Raw genomic sequence first — 16,263 nt, 5'->3', positions numbered from 1 at the left:
CCTGCCCTCGCCACGCCCTCTCCGGAGCCGCGTTCTCAGCTGCATCGCCAGGGGGCGCTCTGCTCAGAGCAAGGAGGAGGGCTACCTCCGCCCAGCAGGGCTGGGGGCACGTCTGGCAGAGGATGGGGTTAAAGAGTCGAAAGTCTACTCACTCAGTGACACAAACCACATTCTCTGCTGCCAGCTTTTAGTAAAGGTGACCTCTTTGCCCCTTCTGCTTATTTCTGTCTTATTTCGCCTTTGGTTCGGAACCAGGGCAAGGAAGAGGGATGCTATTACGGGCCACTCCCCCAACATACCAACACTCGCCCTCCTCCCAGGGCTTGGTCCTTGCACTTTCCTCTGCTTGAAAAATTCTTTTCCTCCAGATCCTAACTTGCCTTCTTTTCAATTAGGTTTTATGTCAAATATTCTTGATTCCATTTCCCTCTTCTGTTTTCTTCATACTTTTTGTTCACATCTGAAATAATCATGTTCATTTTTAAAGAGTTTATTCATTGTCCAGCTTCTCCATCAGGAGGGTTTAGGAAGTAGAACTGACAGGACTTGGTGGCCAACGACAGGTTCTACCAGCGTCGGGCTTGCATGCAGTGCAGGTTTGTGTTGCCTGAGTCCTGTGGAAGGGAGGTGTCCAGAAGGCAGTGTGGACAAGAGGGGACAATGAGGGCCCCCAAGATGAGCCTTGAGTGAGAGCGAGAGGCGGGGGAGGAGCACAGGGTCCAACTCTTAGGGTCCAGCAGAAAAGCCTGCAAAATGTGGCCGAAGGCCGCCTTATGAAGCCAGCTCAAAGGCAAAGAGGGACGGGGTTTAAAACGGAGAGTCTGAACAAAGAAGTCATCCGCTGTGGCAAACGCGGCATCACTGTCACTGGAAGTGCCCCTCCCCTGCCCACGCCACTGTGACCATGGTGACTTTATTTTGTGTTCAAGATTTATTCCTGGCTTACAGGGCAATTCCAATTAAGTGGAAAACTGATTTAAGACCCTCCAAATGTTAACTGCAAAGCAGTTTTCTTAAAGACTCAGAAAAGCAAATGACCTGTAACTGCGTTCACAGAAAGACAACATCTGGAGGTGCACCATTTGGGAAAATGATCTGAGTTGCCATTTCAGCTCTCTTCCAGTAGATAAGATTAGGAATTATGGGGAAGTACAGTTTATTGGAGTAAGACCTAAGAAATAGGAACGACTAGAAAGCACTTGAAACTTCAGTCTGAAGCCAGTTTTACTGCCACAGCTTTAGAAAAAGAAAGGAATGACAATGGGAGCAATTCTAGTCATAAGCACATGAGAGAAAATTCTCCAAGTGTTCTGCTGTTCCACATTTGAACAGGATAGAACATTCTGTTTCTGATTTAGAAGAAAAGGAAGGGACTAATGAACCAGAGCCCAACAAAAGCAGTGCTTGTTTATGGGTCCTTAAATTCAGGGCAGGGGAGAGTGTGGCTTTCTACTTTACCACATGGCCTGGAGAACGCAAGGCAGCCTTGGGGACCCCTTGGCCCCTTTCCTCCTGTCAAGGATTCAACGTTAGACTTCTAGAAGGGAGGGAACAACACGGAGAGCCTGTAGTCTGCCCTTTACTGGCTTAGACCATGACCTCATGAGGTCAATGCAGCCACCATTGCACCAAGACCCACTGCATTTGCGGTCCCGTGCAGATGACCCAAAACTGGACACAGTGACGGCTCTGCACTGCTGTCTCCCGAATGTGTAGAGTGAATGGACGTGGTGACTAGGGTGGGTGTGACGTGGTCACGGAGCTTGCTTCCTATCATTAGCCCAAAGCTTTATCTGCTAACTAGATGTAGTTCCTACTTCCAAACAGGGCAGTGAGTTTGCCAGCTAAGTCAGAACCTGGTTGCAATTCTGCTAAGGGTCGGGGTGGGGGACCAACCCTTAGAGCTATCTTTCAAATACACAGCAAAAAGGCCCAGTTAACAACAGGCGAACAAAACAGTGAAACAGAGTTTGCACCAACTCCTTTGCACAAAATGCATTTTGGGGGATGAATGGAAAGAAAATGAAATTCAATGGCCAGAAGTGAGACAAGCCTATTTTCTCTGCCATTACCTCATCTCTCCTGTTAACAGTTCCAACAGATGTTTCTCTAGTTTTTAATTTAAAAAGGTACTTTCTCTGTGTTACCAAGTATTTTCCATCTGACCATCCTTAGTTCTTCATTTACAACAATGACAATACTTCCACTTACATAAGGCTTTACTATCTACAAATTACTTCGGTTACATTACCTGGGGAGGTAGGGAGGGCAGATACCCCAACACCCACACTTTACAGAAATTCTATCACCTGATGTGTTGAGGTGAATTCAGAATGCCTTCTGATGAGTGTTCACATAGGCGTTAACAGGATTAAGTGGGAGATTGTTCTTTTTCTCTCCACTGGGCGGTGCCAGCAATGAGCTGACTCAGATGTTGTCCTGTAGATACAAAGCATATTATAGATTTTTATGTATTTATTTTTCATCATGGGGAATGGAGAATTAGATGGCTATGGAGATTGACTTCCTCTCTCCCAGGTCGATGCTGTCATTCTGGTTACACCTTGACACGTCTGCATGTCAGTCTCCCACGGAAAAACAGTGCCCATCACAGGAATAAGTCATCAGTTGTACCATCTTACAAAGCAGACTTCCATGAGTGCAATAATAATAGTTTAATGCAGATTCTCTCCCTACTTCATAGAGCTTGAGATTGCTCCCTGTCATGTGTCTAGGAAAATAATAAGTAACTGAAACCTTGTTTCTTCTGGAAGAGTGGAAGAAAGATAAAGAACAAATTCTGCCCATTTCTGCCCAAAATCTAATCTCACCAGCAGGTGGTGCTGTGACAAAAGCAATCAAGAGAAACCAGGTCAGTCAGGTTGGGTGTCTGGGCTCAGGAGACTGGCCGTGGTGCCCTCTGGAAAGCCAGATTTGGGCACACACATGGCGGCATGTGGCTGATCCAACACCAAACAACTTCCAGGGTCCTCAGTAGGGAGCTTAGAGTTTATCGGCAAGGCTGCAAGCCTTGTCAGAGCTTCGAAGCTTCTGCTCCAACCTCTTCCCCATCCACCCCGCCAACCCCTTGCCAGGTGGCTGGCTTTCCCAGCAGGAAGGAGGGAATGTAGATGGAGGATGTCCTCCTCCCTCATACTCACTCTGGAGATTCCAGCTTCAGGGTCTTCAAATATTAAGCACTTTACACTCTTATAAGCTGTCCCACGTACAGTATCAGATGCTACCCTGATGAGCAGAAGTGACAAGAAACTGCTGGAAGGCCCCTATGCAAGAGTAAGGAGGCCTACTAGTAGGTTTCCACCTCTTTAGCTGCTTAATACGTGCTCACCTGCTACTTCTCATCCACATGCCCATTTATCCCAAGCTCCCAAGGGGTAAAGTTTCATCCTTTGACTCCACAGTACATTATATTAGGCATGTGCTCATTGTGAATTCACGATCTGATAAACTGAGGAGCAAGCACTGGCTGGGCTGGCGGACTGAAGAAAACAACGAGCCCGTGCCCCTTGTCTCAAACAGCCGCCCAAGTCAGGACAGGAGGGAAGTCCCCACAGGAGACTTGCTGGTCCCTGTGGCGGGCCCTGGCACAAGCAGCTGCTGTGGGGCCCATGGCGAGCGCCTCACATCGTTGCTGCCTTAGTTGGCCACACTCAGGGAAGAAGTGCTGAGTCCTCTGGAAGTGAACCAGACCCACTCTGACAGTCTGGGTAGGTCCCACCCAAGGCGACAGGTGAGCCCTGCCCATGGGGATTCAAGAACTGAGGAAGTCGCAGGTCCATCCCAGATCTTCTGTAGTGACTAAGGCACTGGTGTGCAAACCCAGAACCTTCCAAGTCTGCTCCGATCCACCTGGAGCAGAGCGAAGACTGAGGAGGGCAAGGTGCTGGTGAGTGGGGCTGGGCACAGGAATCCTGAGATGGTTTTGCTTCTGGTCTAGAGCAGAGAGCTCTGCCTGAGCTCAGTCTTCTTCCGCAGCCTTAGTGGCTTTTAAGGAGCACAGTGTATGAGTAGCCCGACGTGGAATGAAGAGAGGACATTACCAACACAAGGTGGGCCCACCAATCTGGCAGCCCAGTGAAGGGACGGACAGCCCATTGACGATTCTACAAGAAAGACTCATTACCATGTCTTGTCACTGAACCAGCCAGGTCCCACCTGGGGGCAGACTGGAAGAAGGGAGACCATTCTACCTGGGAAACTGGTCCACCTGAGATGGAAGACCAACAGCATCTTCAATACATGGCTCACAGGATGCAGGGGCACTGCAGTCTGTAATAGGCCAGTAAGTCAGCTAGGAGATGGGATTTCCTAGTGGGTCCCACTGCACCGACATTCTTTCTGCTAGTGGTAGAGTGAGACAATCAGCTCCTGATTTTCACTGTTCAGAGGTCTATTAACCTGTTCACGTGACTGAGGGGGCACTGAGAGGATTGGAAACAAACCTGGCTTTGTGGGAGGAGTCTTCCAGGGATCTCCTCTAACTAGTCCCCTTTTATCTATCCTTCATAATAACAACAAGAAATAGAAAGGCTGTAAGGTCAGCTATGTATATTGTTAACCATAGGGTTGATTTCACTACCTTCATGCAATGTAAGTTAACCTGTTGGGTATTTTCCTTTTAAAAAAAATAATCAAAGTCAGAAATACCTAACAACCCCAAAGTTACATGCATTTATTCCAAACTCAAGCTAAGTGTGATCGTCTGCAAGACACATCTGGCTCCTGAGACAAAAGCAGATGGGTGCAATGCTTGTAAATTTTATATTTATTATAACAAAAATTATGACATGTTCATTTGTGCATTCTGCTTTAATATAACTCTTGGTATGTAAATGATCTAACTGAACTCTATACAATCATGCTGATTGTGGCAGCAATAAGGAACACAATTAAAAAGTGTCTGCAAAAGTCAAGGGCTGGGTGGAAACAGGAGAGGAAGAAGAAGTTCAGAGGCCCCTCGGGTGCAGGGTCATTTCCACTGGCCTAAGATCCACCGTGTTTGAACAGCGATGCTCTTAGCTGCTTAGGCTCATCGTGTAATGCATGAAAAAGGGGGGGGGGGGGAGGTGGGCGTGGGCAGGAAGGCACATCAGAGGGGGCGGGGGGTCAGTTGTTCAGGCTGTGTCCCTTATGCCAAAACTACAAAACATCTGAAGCGTCACTATACAACACTGAGCTATTTACAGTAGAAATTTCTCAATCAACTGTTCTCTCAGAGAAAATTAGTGAATCCCAGTGACTTAAGTCACCTGACAGAGTAAAGCAACTCCTAGGAGTTAGTCTCCATATTCTACAAATGTCTATCATTTTCAAGACAAAAAAAAAAAAAAAAGGCCTTCCCCCCTGCCAAATACAGAATTACAATATTATTAAATCATTTAGCACTGGCAACCTGCCCTGCCTTCCAAACAAACAAAACAACAAAAAGCCATTTTAAAAAATATTACATTATCATTAACTGTTTCTCTGTAATATATTAAACCTTTTGTTCTTTGTCTTTACACATCTGATATGTTAGGGGAAGAAGTTAACAAATTTAAATCATATTGGTAAAGCATCACTAGAAGAAAAAGTGGTAATTATTTAAAAAGTGACCAACAGAAGGGGAACCCAGCGACTAGCTGCAAAGACAGGTGGGCAAAGCGTCTGGGGGAAGGGCGTGGAGTAAACCCCTGGTTTAATGTGAGCCTGGGAGACTCTTGCAACTCAGTCTTTCTTGGTTAGTTTATTTGTGAACTGCACTCGGGTGGGTCAGAGCGGTGTGTCACAGCAGTCTGGCAGCTGCTCGGCCTCGCACTGCCGCTGCGGCTGCTGTAGGTGTAGCTGGGACGGCGGCGGCGGCGGCTGCTGCTGCTGCTGGTGGTGTTTCATGATCTCCTTGACCTCCTCCTCCAGCTCTGGCGGAATGATGAACTGGTCATCAGGGTCCGGCTGAGCCGGGGCTGCGAAATAGCCGCCCGGCTTGCGGAGAGGCGCGTCCGTGGCCACCTCTATCACGTTGTGGCTCCTTTCCTGCGGCGCCACCGAGCCGTTAGGCCGCCGGCGCCCCATGGTCCCCACGGCGGCAAAGTCCGCCTTTCTGGGCAGACCCGGCTCGTCCTCGTTGGCGCTGATGACGATGCCCTCGTCGCTGGCCTCGGCCGGCACCTGGAGCAGGTGCTGCTGTCTCTCCTTTTCCTTGGCCCGGCTGCAGTGGATGTCCACCTCCACCTCCACCCGGCTGCCGTTGCTGAAGACGCCCTCGATCGGCTCTTCGTCGTCACTGTCGAGGCCGTTGTCGGAGAAGGCGCTGGAGAAAGTGGCGCTGGACAGCTGGCGCTGGAAGGAGTTGGACAGGCAGACGGGGTGGAGCGTGCAGCGCGGCTCGCTGGGGTAGGCGGGGCTGCTCTCGCTCAGGGCTCCCGGCGCGGGCTCGTCCGAGGCCGTGGACCCCACCTCGCTGCTCATCTCCGACGTGGAGAGCTCGCTGCTGATCTCCGAGGCCATGCCGCTGCTGGAGGACGGCACGCCCAGCCCGTCGGATGGCCGGTCCTTGATCACCATGCTGACGGACGGAGGGAAGATGCCGGGGCTGGGCGGCGGGACGGCCCCGCCGGCGCCGAGCTCGCAGCAGCAGAAGCTGTCCTCCGTGACGCTGAGCTGCACCACCACGGCGCTGATGCTGTCGTGGCAGCCGTAGCTCTGCGCCAGGGTGCACAGCTTCTTGGCGGCAGCCAGGGCGTCGGGCACGTTGCGCACGGCCCCCACCGCCTCCTCGATGGACAGGCTGTCCCACAAGCCCTTACTACCCAGGATGAAGAACTCGTCCTGCGGGGTCAGGGGCACGGACTGCACGTGGGGGCGGGGCACCACGCTGGGGTGGAGGAAGGTGTAGCCCAGGATGCGCGTGGACTCGGTCACTCCATTCACTTTGCCATCCTGGAAAAAGACGAGTTTCCAAACAGACATTAATGTGGAGCACATGTGGTAATTTGCAGCTTCCTTAGGGCCTCCTGTCCAGGGGACCCCAGGGAGAGTACTGTGGGGTCCACAGAGGGAGGGACTGCTCACCCTCTGGTGAGTGGTTAATGACCACCTGTCATCAGAAACTGGGCCAGAAACCCAGGCAGGTAAGGAGCCGGAGGGACAAATGGAAAGTATTTCAGTTATTCCCTTTACTGGGACCGTCTATCTAAAAGCAAGCCATCATCCAGCGGGACAAGCAACATGGCTTCTCCTGCGACCCACAGCCGTCCAGGGAGGAAGAGCCCTGCTGAATAAGCCAGTGCCAGGCAGACACCAGAGGCAGGGCTGGTTCAGGATGACGCCCCTAAACCGTCGTTCACTCTCCAAAGCACCAGGGAAGGAGTGTCTGAAGGTCCAGAAATGAGGAAAGAGACATTATTTTAAACTGAAGAAGGTTAAAAAAAAAATGGTGGAGAAAATCTTGGTGCGACTAGCTGAGTACAAAAGGACACATCGGAGAGGCTGATGCTAAAGGTGCCGTGCCCGCTCCTCTCACTTCCCTGAACTTGCTTCCCTGGTGGCAAATGGACAAGATGAAGCCTCCCTGTCAGTCCAGCTCACACCACTGAAGCTATGGATCAAAGTTTCAGACCCCGGGCCAGTAGAAAGGCCTTTACGCTGAAGCTGGAGGAGAGGAGGGGAGATGGCCCGTGGGGCTGCCCGGGTCTTTTCTCTTCAAGTTGGAGGCGCTCAGGTCCACCATGTGCAGCTACATGCCCCTAATTTTAACACCTTTTCCAGAGGGGGCTCCATTAGGACAAATGCAACTTTTAGGTGTGTCTGGGATAAGGTAATAGAGATGGTGTCATCATCTCCCTTGAAACAAGTGTTTCTTTCAGAGAATATCAATTTCCTTCCAACGTTACCCTCTTCCTTCATTTGGGAGTGCCTGCCCCAACTCCACACCCAACCCTGCCATGCCACACGTACAAGCAGGCAGCACGCTTAGAGGGAAAATTATTAAAATGGGCTTCAAACATGATTTTCAACTCCCTCAATTCTCCTAATATAATTTGTTCTCCCCCAAAGTGTGGAATTTGGCAAAAATTATCCTCGCTGTTCTGCTCTACCCTTTCGATCTCACCCCATCGAATCAATGGTTTCATGTATGGTGTGTGTTTTGGGGGCATAACCTCAAGGCAGAGAAATTTAAAAAACCAATGCAGCAATGCAGACAAAGTGAGGAAGGAGGAGGCAGAGGAAATGTCTGAAGCACAAACTGTGATGCATTTATGTAGCAGAAATGGTTAATCTTAGCATCGTGTAATGTTGAACACTGAATTCAACACATTTACTAATTTAATTCAGTCCTATCTTAGACTGTCTTTGCTCTCTGCATAGTGCTTAGCATCCATTTTAATGCTCTCTGCTCTTAGAACAGACAGGGACCTAAAATTGACACACAGACATACTCCTTCCCCCAGACTATCTTTCAGGCCCTTACAAGGCCTACCCGGAGTCAGCCTTTTTCTCTACTGAACTGCAAATGTTACCACTGTCTGTCTGAGCTGCAAGTGGTACATGGGTTTTACCAACAAGACAAGACTGGACACCTTCCGTGGGCAGATGTGTGTGTGGGGATGACTTCTGTACTCACATCGCTGCACCGGCACTCAGCAGGTGATCCACACTGCAGGATGAACTAGTTAACGCAGTGAAGCTCCCCGAGCCCACTTTGGAAGACGCGCTGTAACGAATCCTGTATAATACAGATGGACTCCAGGGTTTTTCACCAGTGGCATGCGTGACATTTTGGGCCAAATAATTCTTTGCTGTGGGGTTGCCTTGCACACTGTAGGATGTTTAGTGGCATCTCTGGCCTCTGCCTACTACAAGCCAAAAGCTCTCTCTACCCCAGCTGTGACAACAAAACTGTCTCCGGATGTTACCTAATGTCTTGTTGGGGGGAAATGGCCCCTGGTTGAGAACCACTCACTGCCTTACTCAAATGGAGCAGGAGGCATGAACCACAATAACTAGTTACATTTACACAGATAGGCACACTAACCTTGTAAGACAGGGCAGATACCTTACTATTCCTACTTTACAGATGAGGAAAACTGAGGCTTAGAGGTTTAAAGGTCATAGCCCGGAAGCGGCAGAGCTAGGGCAGGCGTTCCATCGGTGTGACTTCAGGGGTGGGGTCCTCGCCCACCACACCAGGCCTGCGCAGAGCGGCTGTGAGGGTCAGACAGGGTAACGACACGAAGTGCTTGGCACAGCCCCTGGCACGGAGAGGCCACTGACAAATGTTTTATTATTCTGAGCATTATAATGCGTTCAGATATAGCATACACGGACGTTGCTTTGTGACACTGTGGATTTGGAATTTTAATTTTAAACCAACTTCAAAGAATGCCCTTTGGAGAGAAATGCTCCCCAACAGCTGGTTCTGCCACGAGCCCGTCCTCCCCCATCCAGAGGAAAATCGCTCTTCCTCACCTCAGTGATGATGGCCTTGTGCTGTTTAATTCTCTTCAGTTCTTCTTCACAGCTCATGACGTACGATCTGGACAGAGGCAGAGGCTTCCCATTCCGACAGAGGACTGTTTGGCACTTGCCCACGTTAGCAGAGGTCAAGGTGAAAGGCCCTCCAGGGTCCACAGGGTCGTGCTTGATGTGACAAAGGACAGCAGCACCTCCAAGTTTCTGCCCAGCAGTTCCAAGCTTCCTGGAATCCGAAGAGAGGGGTAGAAACCCAAACCCAAGCCGTCACGTGTAGTTTTGGTCATGTGACAGGAAGGCTGCACTACGGGGCAGGGACAGGAGGGAAAACAGAACCTGGGGCTCCACTCGGCCTCTTTCACCAAAACAGGCACTGCTCAACTCGGGAAAAGGGCCTGAGGAATCCGACACACACGTCCACACAGAGAGATGTCTGCTCAGGCCTGGGGCGAGCGTCACTTGACCACTAAAAGCCCAGGAGTGGATGTGGAATAAAGGAGCCCTGATCCCGCTGCGTCTACCCTGCTACTCCCGTATCGGCGTCCTCCAGACACAGTGGGAATGACCACTCCTTTCCTCATCCACTAAGCCTCCTCTGCTCCCGGGAGCGGACAACTGCAGGGACCACGTAACAGGGGCCTCACACTACCCCCACCAACCAATCTCTCCCCTTCATAAGGATGTTTGCTGGTACGAGCGTTCAAGTATTGGACCATTCATGTTCTTGTCCTACACAGTGAAGGCTTTCTGGATCAATAATGCCTGTTTTAGAATATCCACAGAAAGGATATTCCAGCCATCAAGCTCCCAAGTGCTTTTACTCCCGACCAGTAGTCCACACACCAACTGAATACACAATGCATCTGCAAGTTGTGACCATCAGAAGGACCTAAGATCTCCTGTCACAAGCCCCACAGAGGGCAGTGCCTCTCAGACTCATCCTGAGTGGTACAGGAGCCAAGAAGGTTCAGACAGACAGACTCCTCTGTTAATAGGGCAGACCCTCAGGTCCGGTCAGCTCACATCACCTGTCTAGGTTACGCAAGGGGCAACACTAGTGATGGAAATCAGGGCTGCCTATCACACGCATTAGGATGTCGTGCTCAGAGAACATACAGTTCTCTCAAAGACTGAAAAGATCATCTCACATCCCATATCCCATTAACCAAATAGGGAAAATAAGAGGCATACGAAATGACCTGGAGATGGGCTGACAATTCGGGTCTCTAAACTCCAACTTCTGCACACCTATGATCGGACCTGGCTTTACGCCCTGCCAAGGAAGCACTACTTTCTCCGTGTCAAAGGCACAATGATTCCTCTCAGCAAAGCTAGAAATAGGGCGGCATTTGTGAGAAGTACAGCTAGCAATCAGAGTTTGAGGTTCTTAAGTTCTTAATTCATATCTGGTTCTTGAGGGTCTATAAAAAGCAGACCTCTTAGGGGTGTGTGAAGGGTGTGCGGGGGATGTACGTGTCTGTATGTATAAAATGTGTTTGCCTTTTTCCCCAAAACAAGATGGTGATCAAAACAGAAAAGCACACAGATGTGTAGACAGATGTGCATAGTAGGGCGGACACTGTCCGGAGTCCTACTGCCTGAGGTCCAGTTCTGGCTGCACCACCTTCTAGCTCTTAAAGTGATCTGCTTCACCTCTCTATACCTTGGTTTCTCATCAGTACAGCAAGGATTGTAACATTAACTATCTCACTGGGTAAAATGTATGGCATCAAGGTATTTAGAACAATGACTGATAAATAATATTAAGGACTCACTAAATATCAGCTATTATTGGTATCAATTATTAACTGTACACACCCATTGAGAATCCAAAAGACAGGTGAGTCGAGCAGCAAAGAACCTCACTGGGCCTGCCTCTACTGAGCTCTTCAAGAGTGTTCATGACTTAGGGGAATTTTAAAGGCTCCTCTGAACCAGCATTTCTCTAGCAGACACTTTCCACCCTCCTTGCAGAGATACTTCCTTTGGCAGATTATCAAGGGAGAGAAAAAGGAGAGAAAGAGAAAAGCTTGTCATTGTTCCCATGACCTTTAGAGCACTCTCCACTTCCTGGTCCCACAAAAGCAAGTGTCTACAGTACAATATTAATAGGCAACTCCTTTACAGCCTACAAAGCCTTTAAAGTGATAAAAGAGCGAGCAATTCTTTGAATGAGGGAATGCTTATAACACTCAGCCCCCAGAGTTACAAACAACATCCCACAACTTCCACAGTGATCAAAAACTCTAGGGAACGGCCCAGGATTCTACTAGCAACACCGTCTTGAATATTTAATGAGGGGGAAAAACAACATATGAAGAATTATTTAACTCCCAGCCTAAAATTTGATCATCTCAAGTTCATAAAGTTTGGCACTCTCTCAAATCAGTGGCAGTATTTCATAAGCTGAGATGGAAACAGTCCATTTCAAAGAGAAGTCCACACACCTGAAAGTCTAAAGAGTGTCTGGAGCTCACTGGTTTTGGGGTGGAGGGGAAGGAATGTGTCGTAAACAATCTGGTGAAAATCTGGAATCACGACAGGCCTGTGAGATCCAGTTCTAGGAGAAACTGAATTCCTGTCAGTGACTCAGTCTCCTGCAAAGTTGTCTGAACATCACTTTGCAACAGAACACAGTCCAGCCCTAATACTGGGCAAAACCAAATTGCCTGGATGCATCTTGAATAACCCATATTTAGCAACAGGCTTTTAGATTACGGGGCACCTGTTTTTCTAACTAGAGGGCAAACTCAAAGAAGAGGAAGAAAACACACAGTAGGTGCTCTAACACACAGTAGGTGCTCTGAGTCTTACCTTTGCATAACAATGAACGTATTGACCATGTACTCTTCCTCGTTTTTTGTTTTCTGCAGCTCTTCCGCCAAAATGTCACTCATGGTACACTGGAGAAGGTAGGGCACCTCCACGTTCCGGTCACCATCAAATACACCATACAGGGCCTCCCGGTTGTCACAGAAGTTATTCACTGACAGGGCTGCAACACACAACCTGCAAAGCAAGAATGCTTTTGTGCTAAGCCTCTTCATCTCTCCTTCTCCATGCCCGACACAACTGTGTTTTTTTCAGATTTGCTTAATCCAGGCTTGTCTTTTCCTTTGTGACTCTAGACAGATTAAGAACAGGTAAACTAATCCCAGCTAATTTATACCAACTAATTTCTGTAAGTGGAGAAAAATGATAAGCACATATTGTTGCTTCAAGGATTCCCCCACCCTTCTCCTCTGATGATTTTATTTTTAAATGGCAGGAAAGACAGTAAGAGGCATGGGAAATAATGCCAGATTATGAACACATATGTCCACATTCATTCACAAAACATTTATTAAGGAGAACTTCCACATGGAGCAAAAATGAAGTGACAGCTAAAACACTGCAAAATATTTAAGTATATAAAAACATATGAAAAGTCTCAAACAACTTTAAAAAAGGCAGCACAAAGTATAAACAACAGTACTGCGGCAGAAGACAATAAAGAGTGCAGGTCAGAGAGTGGGCCCGATGCCTGCTCAGCTTACTGCTGGGAAAAGTTCTGGGCTGCAGCACCGGGAGGAGAAACCCACGTGGAGCCTGGAGGTCTCCCTCAGTTGAGGCAGGATGAGGCAGGCAGAGGCCACAGGCAGAAGACTGGTGGCAGGACAGTTGCACAGCGCACTCTGGGGGCCCGCAGAGTCTCTCCACTTACTCAAACCACTTCCAAGTTACATAACTGTGTCCCATAAACTGTCTAAAATGAATAAAAGACTAAGGGAAAAATAAAAAGCTACGGCATGAGTAAGGGGTGAGATGACTTTAAAAACCCTAACACACAGGGAGCTGGCGTGTTCAAAAGAGAAGAGAGGCAGACAGAAAACAGTTTTGAAGAATTAATGGCTGAAAATATTTCAAATCTGATGAAAACTATAAACCTACAGACACAAGAAGCTCAACAAACAGTAAGCAAGAGCAAATGAAAAAACTTAACTGAGGTACATCAAAATCAAACTGTTGAAATCCAGGGATGGGGGGGGTGGGAATAGGAACAACACATCCTGCAGAGGAACAAAGGCACCAATGACAGCAGAGTTCTCATCAGAAACGATGCAGAAGACAGCAGAGCAACATCCTCACCGTACTGATAGGAAAAAACCTGTCAACCTGGATTTCTAAGCCAGTGAAGACAGCTTTCAAAAGTTAAGGTGCAAAAAAGACATTTTCAGACACAAAAATACAACTTTACCACCAAAGACAGGCACTATAAGAAATGTGAAAGGAAATACATGAAAGAGGAGAGATGATACCACCAGACGGAAGTCTGGATCTATATAAAAGAATGAAGTGTTTTAGAAATGACAAATAGGCGAGTAAACAGAAACATTTTATTTTTCTCATTTTTAAAATCACTTTAGAGCACAATGGGGATATCTGACCCCCAGGAGACACTGTGATTGTCACGACTCGGGGTGGTGATGATATCAGCGTCTAGTGGGTTGGGGCCAGGGGTGTTGCTAAACATCTTACAATGCACAGGATACCCCCTCCTTCCCCTGTCCCCCAACAACAAAGAATTGTCTGGCTCAAAATGTCAATAGTACTGAAGTTGAGAAACACTACTTTAGAAAATAACTGTTTCAAGTAAAAATTATAAGTGTATTCTGGGGTTTATAACAAGTAGAAGTAAAACATATGACAACAATAGCAAGACTAGGAAGAGGGGAAGTGGAAGTACAGATGGTAAGGTTCTTACAACATCTGTGACATGGTAGAACACTCCCTGAAGGCAACTGTAATTGACAAGTTAAAGGTTATACTCTAAACCCTAAACAAACCACACATGTACACACACAAGGTAGAATGGATAACAAATAAAGGAGACAAAATGGAATAAGAAATACTCAATCCAAAAGAATGAAGAAAAAGAGAAAAAAGGAATCAAGAACAGATGAGACAAATAGAAAACAAATACTAGTAAACTGGCAGGTTTAAACCTAACCATATCAATAATTTTATTAAATATGAAAATAGTCAAAACATCGCTCAGAAAGAAAGAAAGTCAGATATTGTAAAGTTGTACATGGATTTCTGGCTGTGCAGTGGCTTGGTGCTCCTAACCCTCGTGTTCAAGGGTCAACTGTACTGTGCCAACACTCATCAAAAGAAAGCTGGAGTAGCTACACTAGTACCAGACAAAGTTTATTTCAGTACAAAGAACATTACAAAAACAAAGAGTCATTTCATAATGATGAAGAGGTCAATTCATCACAAAGCTGTAACATTCTAAATGTTTATGCACTTAATAACAGAACTTTGAATTACATGAAGCAAAACCTGATGGAACTACAAGGAGACACAGATAAACCCATAATTATAGTCTCTCAGTCATTGACATTTTTTTGTAGACAGAAAATCAGTAAGGGTATTTACGACTTGAACAACATTATCGATCAACTTGATCTGACCCTACCCAACACTTTTTCCAAATGTACAATGAATATTTACTAAGATAGACCATATTCTGGGCCAGAAAGTGTCTCAATAAGTTTAAAAGATTCAAGTGATTCAAGTTATGTTCTCCAACCAAGTTGCTTAGAAGGAAATTTACAGAAATTCTTTAAATTCTTAGAATATTAATGTCTTAAGCACAAATCAATGACCTGAGCCTAGAAAAGTAAGAGCAAGAACAAACCCAAAGTAAGCTGAAAGGAAATAATAAGAGCAGAAATCAATGAAATATAAACAGAAAAAACTAAAAAACAGGAAAATCAATGAAACTAAAACCTGGTTCTTTGACAATATCAATAAAATTGATAAACCTCAAACTAAATTGATCAGGGTAAAAAGACAAGACAAATGACTTGAATCAGGAATAAGAGAAGGGAGAGATACCACTACAGATCTTACAGACAGTAGAAGGAGAATGGAACATTACATACAAGTTTATGCCAATAAATTTGAAAACTAGATGAAAATGGATAAATTCCTTGAAAGACACAAAATACCAAAATTCATTCAAGAAGAGATAATTAAAGAAATTTTACGTTTAGTTAAAAGCCAAAGAAAGTTCCAGGCCCAGACGGCTTTATTGGTGAATCCTAACAAACATTTAAGGAAAAAATAATATCAATTCTATATAAACTCTTCTAGAAAACTGAAGAAGAGGAAGCACTCCTCATCTCATTTTATGAGGCCATCATTACCCTGATACCAAAACCAGACAAACACCACAAGAAAAGAAAACCACAGGCTAATATCTGTGAATATAGACATGCTCAACAAATTACCAGCAAACCAAAACCAGCAGCATATAAAAATGATAATATATCATGATCATGTGGAATTTACCCTGAAAATGCACAGCTGATTCAACATTTTGAAACTAAGGTAATTCACTACATCAGCAGGCTAAGAAAGGAAAAATACAATCATCTCAACTGATGCAGAAAAAGCCTATGACAAAATGTGACCACGCGTTATAAAAATTTTTAGCAAACTAGGAACAGAAGGGAATTTTCTTAACTTGATAAAGGAAGTCTACAAAAATACCTTCAACTAACATCACACTTAATTGTGAAAGAATACATTCTCACCAAGGAAGATAGAAGGATGGGTGGGAGGCATGTGAACAGATGATCAACAAGCATCAGTCATTAGGGAAATAAAAATTAAAACCACAATGAAATACTGCTGTTAGAATGGCCAGAACCACCACTGATCTTACAAGTATTGGTGGGGATGGGGAGCAACTAGAACTCTCATTCACTGCTGCTGGGAATACAAAATTAAATATACACTTAT

At 46.4% G+C, this 16,263-nt stretch overlaps 1 protein-coding gene across 1 annotated transcript in view; it reads right to left on the bottom strand.

Annotated features, from left to right (window-relative positions):
- Nucleotides 1-4,768: 4,768 nt before the first annotated feature.
- The window catches only part of PHLPP1 (PH domain and leucine rich repeat protein phosphatase 1), a 186,610-nt gene continuing 175,115 nt past the window's right edge, over nt 4,769-16,263 (bottom strand). The window contains exons 15-17 of the mRNA XM_010979991.3: nt 12,286-12,480; nt 9,469-9,697; nt 4,769-6,939 (exon numbers count right to left, since the gene is read on the bottom strand). Coding sequence (XP_010978293.3) covers nt 5,773-6,939; nt 9,469-9,697; nt 12,286-12,480 — 1,591 coding nt within the window. The 3' untranslated portion in view covers nt 4,769-5,772. The remainder of the gene's footprint in view (nt 6,940-9,468; nt 9,698-12,285; nt 12,481-16,263) is intronic.

The sequence above is a fragment of the Camelus dromedarius genome, chromosome 28, assembly GCF_036321535.1.
Source record: "Camelus dromedarius isolate mCamDro1 chromosome 28, mCamDro1.pat, whole genome shotgun sequence".
NCBI classification, from domain to species: Eukaryota; Metazoa; Chordata; class Mammalia; order Artiodactyla; family Camelidae; genus Camelus; species Camelus dromedarius.
The sequence above is the reverse complement of the archived record's forward strand: the minus strand, read 5'-3'. Positions and strand labels throughout refer to the sequence as shown.